This window comes from Tinamus guttatus, unplaced genomic scaffold (genome assembly GCF_059628265.1).
Source record: "Tinamus guttatus ecotype Peru unplaced genomic scaffold, ASM5962826v1 Tinamus_guttatus_pri_ptg000356l, whole genome shotgun sequence".
Taxonomy (NCBI): Eukaryota; Metazoa; Chordata; class Aves; order Tinamiformes; family Tinamidae; genus Tinamus; species Tinamus guttatus.
The window spans coordinates 1-18,197 of NW_028288890.1; the positions used below are offsets into that span (position 1 = coordinate 1).

Sequence of the window (18,197 nt, forward strand, 5' to 3'; positions counted from 1 at the left end):
CACCCCTGGGAAACACCTTCTGCATGGCCATCTGCATGGATGATAAGTTGACCATGAGAGAGCAGCGTGCTGTTGTGGCCAAGGCCAGTGGGATCCTGGGGTGCATTAAGAAGAGCGTCTCCAGCAGATCCTGCCCCTCTACTCAGCCCTAGTGAGGCCGCATCTGGAGTATTGTGTCCAGTTCTGGGCTCCACAGGACAAGAGGGATGTGGAGCTGCTGGAGAGAGTCCAGCGCAGGGCTACAAGGATGATCAGGGGCCTGGAACATCTGCCCTATGAGGAGAGGCTGAGGGAGCTGGGCCTGTTCAGCTGGAGAAGAGAAGGCTGAGAGGGGATGTGATCGGTGTCTATAAGTACCTCAAGGGAGGGAGTGCAGAGGATGGTGCTGGTCTCTTTTCAGTGATGGCCAAACCCCGCTTGGACGCAGCCCTGTGCCACGTGCTTTAGGTGACCCTGCGTATGCAGGGGGGTTGGACTAGATGATCTCTAGAGGTCCCTTCCAACCCTAAGCATTCTATGATTCTATGATTCTATGGCCAGAGGCTGGTCCTGCTGCTGCAAGCCCCATCGTTGAAAACCCAGGGCTCGTGCCAGCCAGCCTGGGCTGCCCCTGCTTTCCCCCCGCCGGCCGCCGGGCTGTTATCGGATCGCAGGGGACAGACATGGCCTTACTTGGGTGTCTGCGCTGGGGCCTCCCTGCTCCTGGCAGCTCTCCCTGCTGGCAGCCGGCCCCTGTCCCGCAGCGGGACTCGGGTCGCGCTGCGCAGAGCGTTTATCGATACGAGCGGCTCCGCCGAGCCAAGGTTTATCGCCTCGGCGCTGAGCCGCTATCGCTCCGAAGGGAAATCGATGCCGGGCGCACGCCTTCCGCATCGATCGCCGCCGCCACCAGCTGCAGCGGGGTCGGCGTCCCCGTCAATACCCCGGGATTAATTAAGACATGGAAGAGCAGCAACGCTCTAATGCTGAAGCTAATTGGAGCTGAGATCGCTCCGTAGCGGGAGCTGTTGGTGTCACGCACGGTGATGCTCTACGCTGTCCCTGAGGTTGGAAGCCGGCTGCTTTTCCCCTCGGATCCAGCCACTGAGGCCAAGCAGAGCCTCCTGCAGCTCTGCCAGGATGGACATGGAATCTCTCTGCTCCCTGCGGGACCAGCCCTGTCCCTTTGGTCCCCGCGGGGCTCTGCGTGTGTGATGGAGCAGCCCTTGTGTCCCCGGCTGCCCCAATGCCCAGCTCTCCCTTGCGCCCGCAGGTTACCCCGACCACATGGTCTTTGCGGAGTTCAGGCGGCGCTTCGACGTGCTGGCCCCTCACCTCACCAAGAAGCACGGCCGCAACTACATCGTGGTGGACGAGAAGCGGGTAGGGACGGCCTCGCCGGGCGCAGCGGCGCTCGCGGCTCCCGCGCGGGCTCGGAGCCAGCCCTGCCAATGCTCCTCGTGCCCCGCAGGCGGTGGAGGAGCTGCTGGAGTCACTGGACTTGGAGAAGAGCAGCTACCACATGGGCTTGAGCCGGGTAAGGAGCTCCCTGCGCGCGCCCCGGGGGACGTGCCCTGCCCGATGCCAGGCGCCGCGCAGCGCCGCGCGGGACAAGGGCAGCTGTGTTGGCTCCCGCCTACGGCATTCCTCGTGCCCAGGGAATAAAGGGCGGGTGTTCAGTCCCACTTGGAGCGGGGCAGCCCTGGAGCAGCACGCGGCCCCGCACGGCACCATCTGGAGTGGGTAAGGGTGAGGACGGAGTCACCCCCGGGGGACAAGAGCTGGAGGGGACATGGGGACCTTGCAAGGGGCATGTGCTGCCCACCTTTTTAGGATGCAGGGACTGGCATGCAGGGAGCTGCTGTTTCACAGCTACGGGATGCTCCCACCATGCCGCCGCTCCGCACGGAGCATCCGCGGTCCTGCCTCTCGCACGGGCATCGCTGGGGCTCGGCGGTACCTGCGATGGGCACGGGGCTGCCCTCGCCTCACCCACCGTCCCCTTTACCCCGCAGGTGTTTTTCCGGGCAGGGTGCCTGGCCAGGCTGGAGGAGCAGCGGGACGAGCAGACGAGCAAGAACATCACGCTGTTCCAGGCGGCGTGCAGGGGCTTCCTGGCGCGGCAGCTCTTCAAGAAGAGGAAGGTTCGTGGCGCCTCTCCCCTCGCCGCTCCACAATTTCGCCTAAAATGGGCAGCGCGGCTTTTCTGCCGCCGCCGCCGGGGCCAGCGCCTCCCCCTCCCGCCCTCCGCGCGCGCCGGGGACGCGGGGCCCCGCTCGCGCCGAGGTGGGGGCCGGCCCTGGGCGCAGGGAGGGCCCCGGGGGGGCACGTTGGGCCCGGGGAGGGTGCGGGACACCCCCGTGGCAGCCGCGGGGTTGCATTAAGATGAAGTAGCCGTGTCAGCACCTACTTTTATTATTAAAGAGCGCACGAAGCGGGCGCCTTGTGTTTCAGCAAGATTAGCTGTTGCAGCCGCGGCGGGCCGGGGCGCAGCAGATAATCAAGCGGCGGCTAAAATTCTTGCAATTAGCGCGATTCCTGGCGGCGCGAGCGAAGGGGAGCGCGGCGGGGGGCTCTGACCGCCTCTGCCCCTGCAGATCCAGGACCTGGCCATCCGCTGCGTGCAGAAGAACATCAAGAAGAACAAGGGGGTGAAGGGCTGGCCCTGGTGGAAGCTCTTCACCACCGTGCGGCCCCTCATCGAGGTGCAGCTCACCGAGGACCAGATCCGCGGCAAGGACGTGGGTATCTCGGCGGCACGGGGTGGCATCGCTCATGCATTCGCGTGGTCATTAGCATCGTGGGAGCCGCGTTACGAGGCGGGCAGGATGGAAATGGAACCGCACGGCAAGAGGCAGGGGCCACCGGCAACCGGACACTCGTGTCCCGGCGGCGCGGGGAGCCGGGCTCGGCTTTCACCCCGCTCCAGAGGCGCCACGACGCCCCGGGGAGGGCAGCGGTGCTGGAAGCTGGTGGGCACAGCGGCCCCGCGCTGGTTGGTGCCACCTGCAGGCACCCGAGCCCGTGGCACCGGAGAGGGGACACGTTTGGGTGCTGGCGGGGACCCCTCCGCGGCGCATCGGGAGCGCGGCGCGGGGCGTGCAGCGTGCGGGGCCGCCCGGCGTTTCGACACCATTTATGGGGTTGGAGCCGGCGCGCCGGAGCGCGGAGCCGGCCCGGGAAAGTCCCGGCCGAGCCCTTTGCAGAGGGGGAGCTGCGGCTGCCGCGCGCGCTGCCGGCGCCTCCCGGCCCCGCGGAGCCCTCACCCTGCCCCGGCGGCGCCGGAGGGGTGCAGAGACCTGCCAAACTCGTGCCTGCCAAGCCCTTGGCGGGCGGCCCCCTCACTCGGCGCCTGGTCTGTTGCAGGAAGAGATCCAGCAGCTCAAGGGCAAGCTCGAGAAGGTGGAGAAGGAGCGCAACGAGCTCCGGCTGCACAGCGACCGCCTGGAGAGCAGGGTAGGTGCCGGCCGTGTCCCTGCTCTGTCCCCTCGGCGCTTGGGGGACCCTGTCCCATGTCCCCCTTCCTTTCCCCGCAGATCACGGAGCTGACGTCGGAGCTGACGGACGAGCGGAACACGGGCGAGTCGGCCTCGCAGCTGCTGGACGCCGAGACGGCCGAGAGGCTGCGGGCCGAGAAGGAGATGAAGGACCTGCAGGTAATGGCGCCCCGCCGGAGCCTCCCCCTGACCATGGAGGGTTTGGGGGGCTCACGGGTTCCTGTCCCACCCCCCCAGGCCAAGTACGATGCGCTGAAGAAGCAGATGGAGTCCATGGAGATGGAGGTGATGGAGGCCCGGCTCATCCGGGCGGCCGAGCTCAACGGGGAGCTGGACGACGATGACGCAGGTACTGTGATGTCCCCGTCCCCCTCCTCCTGCCACCCCACGTGCCGTCCCCAGCCCTGACCCCGCGGCTGCGGCGCAGGCGGCGAGTGGCGGCTGAAATACGAGCGGGCCGTGCGGGAGATCGACTTCACCAAGAAGCGGCTGCAGCAGGAGCTGGAGGACAAGCTGGAGCTGGAGCAGCAGGGCAAGCGGCAGCTGGAGAGGAGGGTGAGGGCGGCTCGGCGCGGCGGCGGCGTCCGGGGCGCCCGGCCGTGCCGCGGGACGCTCACCGCCCTGCCCGCAGCTCACCGACCTGCAAGCCGACAGCGAGGAGAGCCAGCGGGCCCTGCAGCAGCTGAAGAAGAAGTGCCAGCGCCTGACGTCCGAGCTGCAGGACACCAAGCTGCACCTCGAGGGCCAGCAGGGACGCAACCACGACCTGGAGAAGAAGCAGCGGAGGTGGGAGCTGGGGCAGCGCCGCGAGCGCTCGGGGAGCCTCGTGGGAGCCGCTTGGACCCTTTTAGCAGGGCTGTTGGGCCGTTTCAGCAGGGATTGGGCACTTCCCCCGCGCCCGTGTCACCGAGGGGGCCATCCCCAACACGGCACGGTTCCCCTTGCAAGCTGAGGGGGACGCGCAGGGCTGGGGACCGTCTCCGCGCGCGCAGGGAGCCTCCCGGGGCTCGGGGACGGCAGCGAGCGCCGTGGCGGGCGCTGCGCGGCGGAGGAGCATGCCCTCCGCGCGCCTCGGCGCTCGCTCGCTCCCGGCCCCAAAGTTTGCTAACGTTATTAAGCAGCGGGGACGCTTTCATCTCATTATGGTAATGATCACACACACAAATACAGCGCGAGAATCCAATCTAATTAATTTCAATTTCCGTGGATTGGAGTCTGTGCTAATGCAGCTGTTTATTACCCAGCGCGAGGAAAAATGGGGATTAGCTGCTGGGGTGTTTAAGGCAGGTCACAAACTCCAGCGCAGGGTTATTCTCCAAGCCCCAAAGGCAGGAATTTTGGAGCAGAGCCGCCAGATCCTATCCTGGGGACCCTGGCAGAGGCCATCCGTGCTGCTCGCCGGCTCCGGGGCATGTGCTGAGAGGTGCAGCTCATGTCCCTGTGTGGCTGCGGGATGCTCTGTGCGTGCATCCCGCTGTGCACCGCGTCCTGCCCAGCCACCCGTGTGGAGCCCAGCCCTGCCACGGGTGGCTGTGGCCGCTGGGGTTGATGCCACGAGGGCCACGATCTTGATTAGCAATTCAGCGACGGCGTCCGGAGGAGTTTCTCCGAGTGGCTCCCTGCGCGGAGCTGTTGTGCTGGAAATGAGAGGCTTGCAAATAGAGCGTTTGCGACGGGCTCCCAGCTGTGACACCGCCAGGGCGAGCGGCATCGTGGCGTCGCGGCCAGCCGGGTGTCCCCGCGCGGCGCGGCGGTGGCGCGGCGGTGGCGGCGGCACGCGGGGCCAGCCCGGCGTCCTCTCCCGCGCAGGTTCGACGGCGAGCTCTCGCAGGCCCACGAGGAAGCGCAGCGCGAGCGGCTGCAGCGGGAGAAGCTGAGCCGCGAGAAGGACGTGCTGGTGGCCGAGGCCTTCGGCCTCAAGCAGCTGCTGGAGGTGAGCGATCCGGGGGCGCTGCCACCACCGTGGTGCACTGGATCCCCCCCAGTCCCAGCTCACCGTTGTCCCCATTTCCCACAGGATAGGGACGCGGACATCGCCAGCCTGACACAGAAGGTGGAGGCACTGGAGGCCGAGCTGCAGGACATCTCGTCGCAGGAGTCCAAGGACGAGGCCTCCCTGGCCAAGGTGAAGAAGCAGCTGCGGGACCTGGAGGCGAAGGTCAAGGACCAGGAGGAGGAACTGGATGAGCAGGCGGGCACCATCCAGATGCTGGAGCAGGTACCAGCGGCCCCGGCCCGCCCTGGTTTCAGGGCGGGGTGGTTTCGTGCAGGGCTGTTATTACCTGGGCCGGGCTTAGCCCGGGAAGCCGAGGCCGCCGCCGCCAGCCCGTTTTTTGTCCCCGCACCGCGCTCCGCGGACACGCTGCCCGCGTGCCATGGCGCGGGAGGTGGCCTTGGAGCGCGCGGCCAGGCTGGCCTCGGAGCGGGGGGCTTTGCAAGTAGGTGCCAAGAGGGGAGAGGAAGGGGGTGGCCGATGTGGGGCTGTCACCCATGGCCACGCTGTCACCCACAGGCCAAGCTGCGGCTGGAGATGGAGATGGAGCGGCTGCGGCAGACGCACGCCAAGGAGGTGGAGAGCCGCGACGAGGAGGTGGAGGAGATACGGCAGTCGTGCCAGAAGAAGGTAGGGCCCCGCCGCGGCGCCCTGCACCCGCGCGGGGGTCCCGGCAGTGCGAGGGTCCCGGTGCTGTGGGTGGCCCTGGTGGCACAGGGGTCCCGGCGTTGCCTCCCCGGTGCGGCGGGGCGATGCCGTCCAGGCACCGTCACGCAGCATTCCCGGCTTCCCACGTGGGCACTGCCTGGCTCCGGCTGGCTGGGCAGGTCGGACTGGTCCCTCTCGCGTTGGGACAACATCCTGCTGGGCTCTGCAGCTTTTGGTTGCCCAACTGAGCGTTTTTGCACGCAACCCGTGGGTTCATCCAGTGTCCCAAACCTGGGTCGTGGGGAAGCGGGACGCATGGGGCAACCGGAGTCTCAGTCCTTCTCCCGCTGCCTGAGGGCACCACAACCCTTGGGGGTCCCCGGATGCTCTGGCTACAGCCAGACCCTCACTGCGACGTTTGCCCCCAGCTGAAGCAGATGGAGGTGCAGCTGGAGGAGGAGTATGAAGACAAGCAGAAGGTGCTGAGGGAGAAGCGAGAGCTGGAGAGCAAGTTATCCGCTGTCAGCGACCAGGTAGGGGCCACACTCCAGCACCCCCTTGCTGACGCCTCACTCGATGGGCGCTGGGAGGGTGCCGGGGTGCCCACGTGCCATTGGGAGCACCCAGGGCTCCTGGCACGGCCTCCCTCGCCCCAGGTCAACCAACGGGACTTTGAGACGGAGAAGCGCCTGCGCAGGGACCTGAAGAGGACCAAGGCGCTGCTGGCCGACGCGCAGATCATGCTCGACCACCTGAAAAACAACGCGCCCAGCAAGAGGGAGATCGCGCAGCTCAAGAACCAGGTGCGCGTCCAGCCCCGGTGCCCGCAGCCACACGCAGCCCTGTGTCCCCACCACGGCCCCACGCCGTCCTGCAGCCCCTTGCTGCAAATCCTGCTGCTCTCCTGCTGCGCTGGGCTGAGTTTGGGAATTGCCAGCTCACAGCCTGAGCTGCTGTGGTGCCAGGAATGTCCCCTGCGTCCCCACGGTGCTCTCGGGGCAGAGCCGGGCGCTGACTCTGCTCCCTGCAGCTCGAAGAGTCGGAGTTCACCTGCGCGGCCGCCGTCAAAGCCCGCAAGTCCATGGAGGTGGAGATCGAAGATCTCCACTTGCAAATCGACGATCTCTCCAAGGCCAAGGCCGCGGTAAGGCTGCTCCCTATGGGCACGTGCCCTCCCATCCCAGCTAGTGCTGCACATGATGAGCCCAGGCCATGTGGGACAATGTCAGGGGGTTCTTGCTCGGGTGTCTTGGCGGTCCCCAGCCTCTGGGGGAGCAGGATGCTCGGTGGGGCTTGGCCAGCAGCGCTGGGGCACTGCGGTGCAACCTGCTCCGCTCTCGCAGCTGGAAGAGCAGCTGAGCCGGCTGCAGCGGGAGAAGAACGAGGTGCAGAGTCGCCTGGAGGAAGACCAGGAGGACATGAACGAGCTGATGAAGAAGCACAAGGCGGCTGTGGCCCAGGTGAGGGGAGATCGCGACCGCCGCAGCCCCTAGGGCAGGGGCAGAGCATCCCGCTCCACTGACGGCCCCGGCTTCGCCCCGCAGGCTTCCCGGGACCTGGCACAGATGAATGACCTCCAGACACAGCTGGAGGACGTCGGCAAAGAGAAGCAGGAGCTGCAGGAGAAGGTGGGCAGCGCTGGCGCCAGGTTCGAGCCCGTAACGCGCTCGGACCCCGGGGAGCGCTCAGAGCAGGGCGAGCGCCCCAGGGCCCCCGTGCAGCCGTGGTGCCGCGGGCATTACGGCTGGCGGTGCCCGGCACCGCGCTGACCCTGCCCCGTCCCCAGCTGCAAGGGCTGCAGAGCCAGCTGGAGTTCCTCGAGCAGTCCATGGTGGACAAGTCGCTGGTGAGCCGGCAGGAGGCCAAGATCCGCGAGCTGGAGACCAGGCTGGAGTTCGAGCGGACGCAAGTCAAGCGGCTGGAGGTGGGCGCCGCTCGGGGCTCCTCACGGGGGGAGGACGTGGGGACACGGTGCTGCCGGGGGCTCCTCCACATCCATCCCTGTTTCTCCACGGCTGCCCCCGGCGCTCGGAGCGCGCGCGGCCCCGCGGCCTCCCGGGAAAGCTCCCCGCCGGCGCTGATAACAATAATCCACCGCCCAGCCTGGCAAAGTGCTGCTATTTCCCTGCATCGACTTAGCGAAATTATAGACTCTCCCGGCCCCGCTAAACGCAGCCTGCTTTATATTCTGCCGCTGCAGTCCGCCGCCGAGGGAGCCGAGCAGCTTAGCTCTCCTCTTAATATTTTCCTAGCTGTTATTTCCCTTCCTTCTCTCTCTGCCGGGGCCATAAATATGCAGCGGCTGCCTCGGCGGCTGCTGGAGAATGGAAGCTATTTTTTCCCTACATTACATGCTGTAATTACTTCACACAAAGTTAAATCTATTTTTCCAATTCACCAAAGCCCCAGCAATTGTTCGGCCCCTTCCTTGGCCCAGGGGGGGTTCCTGCTGGTGACACGTCTCTCCCTCCCCTCCTCCTCCTCCTTCTCCTTCTCCCGGGCCCCTCATGTAAATTCATGGTGCCGGCATCGCTCCCTGCGTTAGCTCTGGCCCGGCAGGTGAATCCCAACATGGGGAGGGTATGGGGGGGCAGGAACCCGGACGCCTGGGCCCTCTTGGCGCCACGGGGCTGGTGCCGGTGTCCCCACGGCTCCCCGCTCCGCAGAGCCTGGCCACACGCCTCAAGGAGAACCTGGAGAAGCTGACGGAGGAGCGGGACCAGCGCGCGGCCGCCGAGAGCCGCGAGAAGGAGCAGAACAAGCGGCTGCAGCGGCAGCTCCGCGACGTCAAGGAGGAGATGGGCGAGCTGGCCAAGAAGGAGGCGGAGGCGAGCCGCAAGAAGCACGAGCTGGTGAGGGGCCCCGGCGTCCGGGTGCCAGCAGCAGCGGCTCCCGCATCCGTAGGGAGATAAGGGAGGGTCTCGCGGGGCTGCCCACGCTCAAGCCATGTCCCTGCAGGAGATGGACCTGGAGAGCCTGGAAGCCGCCAACCAGAGCCTGCAGTCGGACCTGAAACTCGCCTTCAAGCGCATCGGGGACCTGCAGGCGGCCATCGAGGACGAGATGGAGAGCGACAGCAACGAGGACCTCATCAACAGGTGAGCGCGGCGCCGCGCGCCGACGCGCCGCGGGCGCCCGGCGGGACGCGGCGTCCACCCGTCCGTGCCCCTGCCCCGCGGCTCGGCCTGCTCGAGCAGGACCCTGGGCAGCCGGGACGCTGCCGAGCGGCGGCGGCGGCTGGAAACAGCCCAGGGAGCCCTGGGGAGGGCAGCGGGAGGGCAGGGATGCCAGGCGCAAAGCCTTCCTCCCCATCCTCCCCTTCCTTGCCTCCCTCTCCCTCCTCGCTTTTCCCATCCCTCCTTGCCTTCCTCCCCATCCTCCCCTTCCTCCCCATCCTCCCCCTTCTCGCCTTACTCCCCATCCTGGCCTTCCTCCCCATGCTCCAGACCCTCATCTTCCTCCCCACCCTCATCTTCCTCCCCTTCCTCTCCTTCCTCCCCATCCTCACCATCTCCCAGCCCACCCTGGGTCATTTAATTTGCTTTCTTTCCCCTCCATTTGGTCTCTTTTTTCTTTTTTTTTTTTAAGTTCATTTGATTTCTGTTGTGTTTTTCTCCCTCCCCCATCCCTCCCTCCCCTTCCCAGTTTGCAGGACATGGTGACAAAATATCAGAAAAGAAAGAATAAACTGTGAGGACCTCCTCTTTCCTTGTGCCCCCGGCGCTAACCCTCGCGCTAACCCCCCGCATGCCCCGCGCACGCTCTAACGGTGCCGCGGTCGCCCCTAACCGCATCCCGCCACCTCCGGCCCTTCCCGCGGGAAGGGGCCGCCGGATCCGCCGGGATCCATAGCGGTTAATGATAAATGTAATCGCGCGGAGCAGTGATCGAGGGCCATCGGAGCCCTGTTGTCATGCACAATTAATATCCCCCGCCGCTGCGGCTGCGTTGTTTGCTCCCCCGCGACTCGCATCCCGGTTAACTAATGGCACGCGCGCCTGGACATAAATTGCGTTTGACGTGGAGTTTAATTCTGGCGATTTAAAATCTCGGCTGCTCCTGGAGTTTGTTTATGGGGCTCGTTCGGTTTTTTTTCCCTCTTTTTTTTAAGGCAAAAAAAAAAGCAAAGCTGGGTATATTGCTGGGGAGGAAGAAACGGAAGGAAATTCAGCTCCTTGCTTGGGATTTAATAAGCGGGATCCATATGCAGGGGCTCTAATAGCCTGTCCTCTGTGAACCCAAGGCCAGGCGGATAAAAAACCCACTTAAAATCATATTATTGCACCCGTTTGCAGGCGGAGAGGAGGCAGGAGCCTGTGCACGGCCGTCTCCCTGGCCAGCACTGGGAGGGAGGGCAAAAACAGCGCTTCGATTTCCTTATAGATACAGCTGTTACTGCAATAACCCTAATGAAAGCAGCGAGCAGTTACGTATTAGCGGAGATTTATGCGGGGATGCTTTTAACGTGGAGAAATGGATTTTGCAATGCATACGGCACCTCCTTTCTAAAGGCAATCAATATGGTTGCGAAGCGCTGTTATAAATTAGATGTTTTAAGCCAGATACGGCTTTTTTTATGTGCGCACGTAAATCAGGGGCTCGCCGTCGCGGTGGGGCTGTAAATCTGCCCGCCGCGCTCGTGCGCCCGCCTTGCCGGAGTCGTTTCTGCTCGGCTGCTAAACTCCTGTTTACTGGGGACAGCGGCGCAGCTCTCGCTCGCGTAATTTTGCGCTTGACGGCGGCCCATAAAGAACGAAGCTGCTCGTTTGCTTCCCGGCTCCGGGGTCTGGGCAGGCCGGAGGTTTCCGGAGCGTTCGCGGCGGTTGCCGTCCTGCCCCGCGGCTCTGCCCGCGCTCACCGCGGCTCCGCGCCGCCCCGGCTCTCTCCTCCCGCAGCGACGGCGACTCGGATGCGGACTCGGAGCTGGAGGAGCGGGTGGACGGGGTCAAGTCGTGGCTCTCCAAGAGCAAAGGCTCCTCCAAAGCGGTCTCGGACGACGGCAGCCTGAAGGGCAGCAGGTGGGTGCCGCGCTCGCACGGGCACGGTTGTGCCGGGGAATACCGAGGGCAAGGGGAAGGCATCGCCAGGTGGATGCAGGGCCGCAGCGTGATCCCACAGCGGGAGGATGCAGCCTTCCTCCTCCTCCCTGAGCATCTCTGTGCCCAAGTGAGGCCAAGCGGCCGCCTCCGCGCTGCTCCTGGCCCCCCCGTCGCTCCCAGCTTTCCGGAGGAGCGCGGATCGCTTTCCCGCAGCCCCGGAGCCTGCCGGGGCCGCAGCATCCCAGGGGCTCCCTCCCCGCCGCGCCGGGGGCAGAGCCGCGCCGCTCGTCCCTAATTGCCTTAATTAATTCCGCGGCGCCGATGTAAAACATTTTGTTATTGGAGATAATGCGGCCGCTTCTGAAGTTGGGCATCAAGCGCTGCTGCTCCAGGTAGCTGACAAGGAAATAAATTGAAGGCAGCGCTTTAAAGGGGAATGAAAGCGGCGGGCGAGAACAAAACCCTAATTTGCATCCCATTTGCCATGGAGCTATTTCCCTCTGACGCAAATTATCGAGCCCGCTGTGCCGCGCGGTGCCGTGCGGCGCGCGCCGGCGCCCGCTCACCCCGGTGTCTCTTGTCCCCCGCGGCGCGGGCGCGCGCAGGGACGGCAAGGACGGCGGCGAGGCCGAGGAGCGGCCGGCGTCGGCCGCCAGCTGCCTCAGCTACCGCAAGCGCGCCGGCCTCAAGGACTCCATCGGCGGGCGCGGGGACGAGCGGACGCTCTTCTCCGCGCTGGGCGAGCGGCCGGCGTCGCCCGAGCGGCCGCCCCGGCGCGGCGCGCGGCCCGAGGCCGACGACCGGGCGAGCGAGGTGGCGCGCGCGCTGGCCGAAGCGAGCAGCCGCGCGCGCCAGGGCCTGCAGAAGCGCTGGTCCCTCTCCGCCACCGACGTGGGCAAAGCGGCGGCCGCGTCGGCCCCGGTGAGCCGGGCGTCCTCGGCCTCGTGGCGCGGCCCGGAGGATGACGACGACGACGACGGCGTCTCGGCGCTCAGCTTCGCGCTCTCGAGCCCGGGCAGCCTGCGGAGCCGCCGCGCCGACTCGCGGCTCTCGCTGGCCCGCGACGAGGCGGATGCCGGCGCCCGCAGCCCCCCGCCGCTCGGCCGCAGCTTCTCGGTGCCGCCGCGGCCCCGCAGCGCCGCCTCCAGCGCCGGCGGCCGCCCCGGCGCCGGGTCCCGCTCCTACCTTGACCCCGACCTGGAGGCCGCCATCGAGGAGGTGCTCAGCTACCGGCCCCTGGGCTCCGCGCGCTCCCGCCCGGCCTCCGACGAGGACGACGATGACGACGGGGAGGACGGCCGGAGCGTGCGCAGCGCCCGCAGCGCCGTGCTGCCCCGCGCCGAGCGCCCCGCCGGCGGCCTCCGCCGCTCGGCCTCCGCGCTCGACTTCTCGCGGCCGCCCCACGGCAAGGGCCGCCGCGGCAGCAGCTCCGGAGAGTCCTCCGAGGAAGAGGGGCGCAAGAGGAAGAGCTCCAAGAAGCACGCCAAGAAGGCCAAGAAGAAAGGCAAGAAGAAGAAGAAGAAGCCGTCGGAATCGGAGTCGTCCTCCGAGTCCTCCTCCGAGTCGTCCTCTGAGTCGTCCTCTGGCTCCACCGTCTCCTACCGGAGCAGCTCCAGCATCAAGAAGGGTCCCCGGAAGGCGGGCGCGGAGCCGAGCGCGGGAGCGGGTCGCTCCGGCAAGGAGAAGAAGGAGGAGAAGCAGCGCAAGAAGCAGGTGGACAGCCTCATGATGAAGTACCTGTACCGGCCCGAGAGCGACTGAGCAGGAGGTGGGAGCAGTGTGTGCCGTGCAGCATGAGCCCCGTGTGCCACTAACCGCTCGTCCCTAACCCCCTGCTCCGGCGTGGCTCCGTCCCTCCGGCACGGACGGACGCATGGATGGATGGACGGAGGACGGATGGACGGTGCAGCTCTTCTCCGCTCACGCCGTCCCTGGAGGGTGACGGAGCGGAGGACACGGGGAAGCGCCGGTCCCTCCCGGCTCCTCGGCTGCTCCCGGCTCCTCCTGCAGCAGCCGGGCGGCCCTGCACGTGTGTCCCGGGTACTAACCGCATCCTCTGCAGTGTGTGACGGGGGAGCATCCAGGCCAGGGCTCAGCGGGACCGGAGCGGCTCCCAACCGTGCTCCATGCAGGGCCCCAGCCCCGTGCCCGGGGGAGATGCCCAGCACCAACCAACCTCTGCGTGGCTGGAAGGACCCGGGTTGTGCCCGGCCGTTGCACTCGGACGTGGCACACGCTGCCCTGGGCATCGCGCCGGGATGCTCCGAGGTGGCATCGCCACCATTCCCGGGAGCAACGTGTCAGTGTATGAAACCCTTCCCGCTGTCTCAAATCGGAGAAGGGCTGTGGAGGAAAAGGTGCTTTTAGCTGTACAAACCCTGTCTTGGAGCTGGCATGAACTGCCCGCCAGGGCTTTGGGGCAGGAGAGCTGCCCCTGCTCGCTGAGTGCTGCTGCTCACCAGGCGTTTGGAGTCTCCTGCTGGCACCTGGGAAATGCCATTCCCAGGGCATTTCCAAGCCCTGGTGTTGGCATCCTCCCCGGTACCTCGGCTGCCGTGCGGGGCCGGCGCCAGGCGCCGCAGCGCTGCAGCAGCCCCCACGCAGCCTCCTTGCGGCTGACGGGCTGCGCTCAGCGCGGGGAGCAGTAAATCACGCCAAAGCGTTCCAAAAATATCTCAAAAAAATGATGAAAGAGGCCAAGGAGGCCGCGTGCAGCAGGCGCCGGCGCGGCAGCTCGCTGCAGCGTGGGGCGCGTGAGCCCCGGTTCCCACGGGGACAAGGGCAGCGGGATGGCCGGGGACACCCGCGTGCTGCTTCGGCGGGTCCCCACGGGCCACGTGCCGTGGGCAGCCCCGGCTCCAGCTTCCCCATTCGGAAGAGCCATGGCACCTTTCACTGATGCTTTGTGTCTCCCACAGAGCCTTCGCCTGCGACCGCTGGGACGAGGAGCAGGAGAGCGTGGAGAGCGCGCCCAGGTCCAAGCGTTCGTCCCGGAGCTACCCGAGCGACAGCGACACGGAGAGCAGGGCCGCCGAGACCTCCGCGTAGCCCCGACCAGCCGCCCGCGGCGTTTTCCACGGCCCCAGAAATACCCCGGCCGGCGCCGCCACCACCGCGGCCCCGCAGGGCCGCCCGCGCGCCCCGTATTTCTTTCGCACGGTGGAAAACGCTCGTCTCCCGCGCGCTCCCGTCCCCGCGGGGCCGGCGCGCTCGCCCCTCCACACGCCCGGGAGGTTCCTCGGTGCCTGCTCTCTCCTTATTTTATAACTTAACCCCCTCTCCTGCAGCCCCGGCTCCTCCCTCCGCTCTCCATTTCCCATTACCTTTTAGTTGAGCCAAAGACGTCTCTCTGCGGCGGAGCCCCCCGTGCTGCCCGGTCCGCCAGGGCTGCTGCCCCTGGGGCTCCGAGCGCATCCCGACGGACTGGACCCACGCGGGGGGTCGCTGCCCACCCCCCGGCTCCCTCTGGTTGTTGCACTAGTTCAACTGTGCGTCTTTTCCTGTCCATTTTCCTTTCGGGTTGGAAACACCCGTCCTTGGCGGGCGGCGAGGCCGGCTTGCATGTGCCAGGGGCTGCGCCAGCCCCTTGCCGGGCAGCGCCAGGACGCTGAATCATTTATAAATCTTCATCAATCCGCAGCGTTAATTATTTAAAGCGATGTTAACGCAGAGGAGCTGCAGGTTGGGGGCCCAGGGTGCCCACACGCCGGGGCCGTGGTGTTGGGTGCCCTGCAGGGTGCTCAGAGGGTCCCTGTGTCCCCCATGTCCCCAGGGCCCCCCTGTTCCCCAGGGAGCCCCGGAAAGGGCCAGGCCATTTTGCTCCCTTTCCCCCACCCCTTTGAAACAAATGGGCCAAGTTGGGCGCGCGCTGCCATAAAAAGCCGCGCGGCGCTAATGCGCTTTCATTAAGTGGGAGCGATCTAATGATAATAAAATGGCACATTTAACATTAAAACATTTAAGTTGACTCCTAAGTGAGCGTGTTTCTGTGCTCCAGCAGCTCCAGCTCCGCGCGGCTGACAAAGCTCCCACGTTCGTTTTGTGGGAGCGGGGGCTCGGCAGAGCCGGCACCGCGCAGAACAAGGGATGCCGGGATGCGGAGACACGGAGAGGCAGGGATGGAGGCAAGGGGGCTGGGAAGCTGAGGTGCAGCGGGAATGCGGGAATGTCAGGATGCCGTGGTGTGGGGATGTGGAGCGCAGAGTTGCAAGGATTCCAGGATGCAGGATGCCCAGCTCCGGGCGCGCAGCGCGGCGCAGGCTGGCGGCTCCCCTGGATCTAGAGCGCGGCGCGGAGCGCGCCGGGGAAGCGGCTGATGCGGAAGGGCTCCAGGCTGTAGGACGGCTCCTCGCCCAGGCTCAGCTCGCACAGCAGCTTCCCCACCACCGGCGCCAGCTTGAACCCGTGGCCTGTGGGCAGGAGCGGGACGGGTGCCGGGGGGCACAGTAGCCCCAGTGGCCCCCGAGGTCGGGGTGCCATGGGGTGCCCCCCGCCTACCCGAGAAGCCGGCGCCGATGACAATGTTGCTGTGCTTGGGGTGCCGGTCCAGGATGAAGTCTTCATCCGGGGTGTTCTGGGGGGACCCTGGTGTGAGGGCCTGGGATGGCGGGCAAGGGGTGCAGCCCCCCGCACCCACCCCCGGGACGCCTGGGCCCTCTCCTAGCCCCAAGGGGAGGGGAGAGGCCAGAGTCCTCAGCGCCTGGGATCCCTTCCAGCTCCAGCCCGGGGTAACAAGGTGCAGCCAGAGCAGGAGGGGCTGCGAGCCAGGACGCCTGGGCCCGCTCCAGCCCCAACGAAGCGGGGAGAGGACAGCAAGGTCCAGGCCGGGGAGGGAGGAGGGGCGGGGCGGCCGGACGCCGGGGCCCCCGCGGCCGCTCACCGTGTAGAGGCAGCTCTCCAGCAGCGCCGGCTCGGGCTCCAGCGCCGGCAGGAAGCGGCGCACGAAGCTGCGCAGCACGGACAGGTCGGGGGGGCTGTCGGGGCGGTCCCGCTGCTCGGGGTCGACGGGGCTGCCGTGGTGGTAGCAGATCTGGGCGGGGGGGGCAGCCGGTTGGAGGGGGCGGCCGGGCCCCCTAAGCGCCCCCCTTGCGTCCCCGCTCACCTTCACCAGCCCCGGGTACTCTAAGGCGGGCAGCCCGTAGACGTCGTGGGACGCCTGGGGCAGCCCCACCGCCAAGAAGCAGGGGAAGGGCCGCTCCGGGCTGCAGCTCCCGGGCACCTTCTCCTTCCAGTAGCAAACCTGGACGCGCAGGGGCTGCGGGAGGCGACAAGGGGGGGTCAGGCAACCTCCCACCCCGCACTCCCTTGTCCGCAGACGCCCCCGTGCCTCTCACCTGCAGCGGCAGCCGCAGCCCGAGCGGGGCCAGCAGCTCGCGGCTCCAGGCGCCGGCGGCCACCACGAGCCGCCGGGCCCGGTAGCGGCCGCCCGCGGTGCTCACGACGAGCGGGGAGCCCGGCTCGATGCCCAGCACCTTCTCGCCGTCGCGCAGGACGCCGCCGCCGCGCACGAACTGCTCCTGCGGCGACGCGGCGCGTGGCAGCGGCGCGGAGGGGACCGCGGGGCCGCCCGCGGGGACGGGGTCCCGCCGCGCCGCCCACCCACCTGCACGGCCCGCAGCGCCCGCTCGGCCAGCAGGACCCCGGCCGCGCCGTCCCAGAGCGCGGCGCCGTCGGCGGGACCGCGCAGCGCGGGGAAGCGGCGCCCGCGGGCGGCCGCGTCCAGCTCCTCCGCGGGGCCGCCGGGCCGCGGGGCCGCCCGCCGCCACCGCTCGAACTGCGGCTCCCCCGGCGCCCCCAGCACCAGCAGCCCCGTCTGCCTGCGCCCGCGGCCGCCTCAGTGCCCCCGTGTCCGGTCCCCGTTCTCATCGCCATCCCATTCCTCATCCTCATCCTCAACTCTATCCCCATCCCCATTTGAATCCCAGTCCCTCTCCCCAACCCCATCCCTGTCCCCAACCCCCTCCCTGTCATCATCCCCAACCCATTCCCTATCTCCATCCCCATCCCTGCCATCATCCCCATTTCCCCATTTCCCCATCCCCATCCCCATCCCCATGACCCATCCCCATTCCCATCCCTATCCCCATCCCCATTCAGCTCCACATCCACATGCTCATCCTCATCCGCAATCCCATCCTCATCCCCTTTCCCATCCCCATCCTTGTTTTGTCCCCCCGGAGAAACTGAGGCCACAGTGGCCACACACTCCCTCCCCCAAAATGGACAGCACCGGTTCTGGAGGTGGGAATTATTTACAGACTCGTTTCCTGGGGCTCCTGCAGCCCTGTCCCCATCCCGGGGTCCCGTCACCTGTAGAGGCGGGTGCCAGCGCGGGCCTCGAGGCGCTGCCAGAGGCGGAAGCTCTCGGGCATCATGCGGGCGTAGTGCTGCTGCGGGTACACGCTGCGGATGATGCGGCTCTGCCCGTGCGAGCTGCCCCGCGAGTGGGGCAGGAGGAACTGCAGGACAGACGGGCTCTGTGGCAGGGGACAGCCCCACAGGCTCCACAAAACGGGGTGGGCCCAGGCGTCCGGGCTACCTGCTCCAGCAGGAGGGTGGCCCTGCCCCGCTCAGCCAGGTGGTAGGCGGCGAAGGAGCCCTGGATGCCGGCGCCGATGACGATGGCATCGTAGCAGGGCTCGTCCACCAGCGCCATGATGTGCCCTTGTCCTTGTCCCCCTGCCCAGGGGAGGGACAGGGCAGAGTCCAGCCGGGGCTGAAGCACCTCCCAGCTCTGCACGGGGTTTCTGGCTTGGCTCCATTCCCGGACGGGTCTCCGTGTGTGGATAGGATCCAGCACGGATTCGGCCCAGCAGCCACCAGGAGCACCGTGTGGAGAGGTGGGAGCCAGAGGGTGGGATAAATGTGGTGGAAAATCATTTCCAATAAATTCCACTTTCCCTCCACACCACTCCGGCAGGACGAGGGCTGTTTGCTGCCCGTGTGTAGATTGGAGCCGGGCTGCTTCCTCCAAGGGAAACATTTTTTTCCTCCCCTGCAATTTATTATGTCCATAAACTATTTTGTTGCCACTTTTTTTTT

The 18,197-nt window shown here is 66.8% G+C and overlaps 2 protein-coding genes across 2 annotated transcripts; one reads left to right on the forward strand and one right to left on the reverse strand.

Moving 5' to 3' along the window:
* Positions 1 to 1,252: 1,252 nt before the first annotated feature.
* LOC148593637 (unconventional myosin-XVIIIa-like) lies at positions 1,253 to 14,163 on the forward strand (the record flags this gene model as incomplete). The annotated part of the gene is made up of 24 exons (XM_088529938.1): positions 1,253 to 1,362; positions 1,451 to 1,516; positions 1,995 to 2,123; positions 2,577 to 2,720; positions 3,346 to 3,435; positions 3,516 to 3,635; positions 3,714 to 3,825; positions 3,904 to 4,031; positions 4,108 to 4,262; positions 5,286 to 5,409; positions 5,494 to 5,694; positions 5,989 to 6,099; positions 6,546 to 6,650; positions 6,774 to 6,920; positions 7,148 to 7,261; positions 7,461 to 7,577; positions 7,662 to 7,745; positions 7,904 to 8,041; positions 8,784 to 8,969; positions 9,076 to 9,215; positions 9,763 to 9,807; positions 11,013 to 11,144; positions 11,762 to 12,924; positions 14,075 to 14,163. Coding segments are annotated over 23 exons (3,854 nt in total), but the record flags the coding sequence as incomplete, so codon positions are not given.
* A 1,271-nt stretch (positions 14,164 to 15,434) lies between these two features.
* On the reverse strand, positions 15,435 to 17,826 carry PIPOX (pipecolic acid and sarcosine oxidase). Its single transcript, XM_088529968.1, has 8 exons — positions 17,695 to 17,826; positions 17,466 to 17,614; positions 16,759 to 16,972; positions 16,490 to 16,672; positions 16,258 to 16,410; positions 16,036 to 16,185; positions 15,654 to 15,729; positions 15,435 to 15,565 (listed from the first exon to the last, which is right to left on the reverse strand). Exons 1-8 carry the CDS (start codon positions 17,809 to 17,811, stop codon positions 15,435 to 15,437), a joined length of 1,173 nt encoding a protein of 390 aa, XP_088386094.1. The 5' UTR covers positions 17,812 to 17,826.
* Between the last annotated feature and the right edge of the window lie 371 nt (positions 17,827 to 18,197).

Excerpts from the sequence above, each read along its gene's own strand:
- PIPOX (XM_088529968.1), bottom strand. The coding sequence starts at position 17,811 with ATGGCGCTGGTGGACGAGCCCTGCTACGATGCCATCGTCATCGGCGCC. Across the intron at positions 16,973-17,465 it reads GCTGGCACCCGCCTCTACAG|GCAGACGGGGCTGCTGGTGC; the intron begins GTGACGGGACCC and ends CCGCGGGCGCAG. Across the intron at positions 15,730-16,035 it reads TGGAGAGCTGCCTCTACACG|AACACCCCGGATGAAGACTT; the intron begins GTGAGCGGCCGC and ends GGGTCCCCCCAG.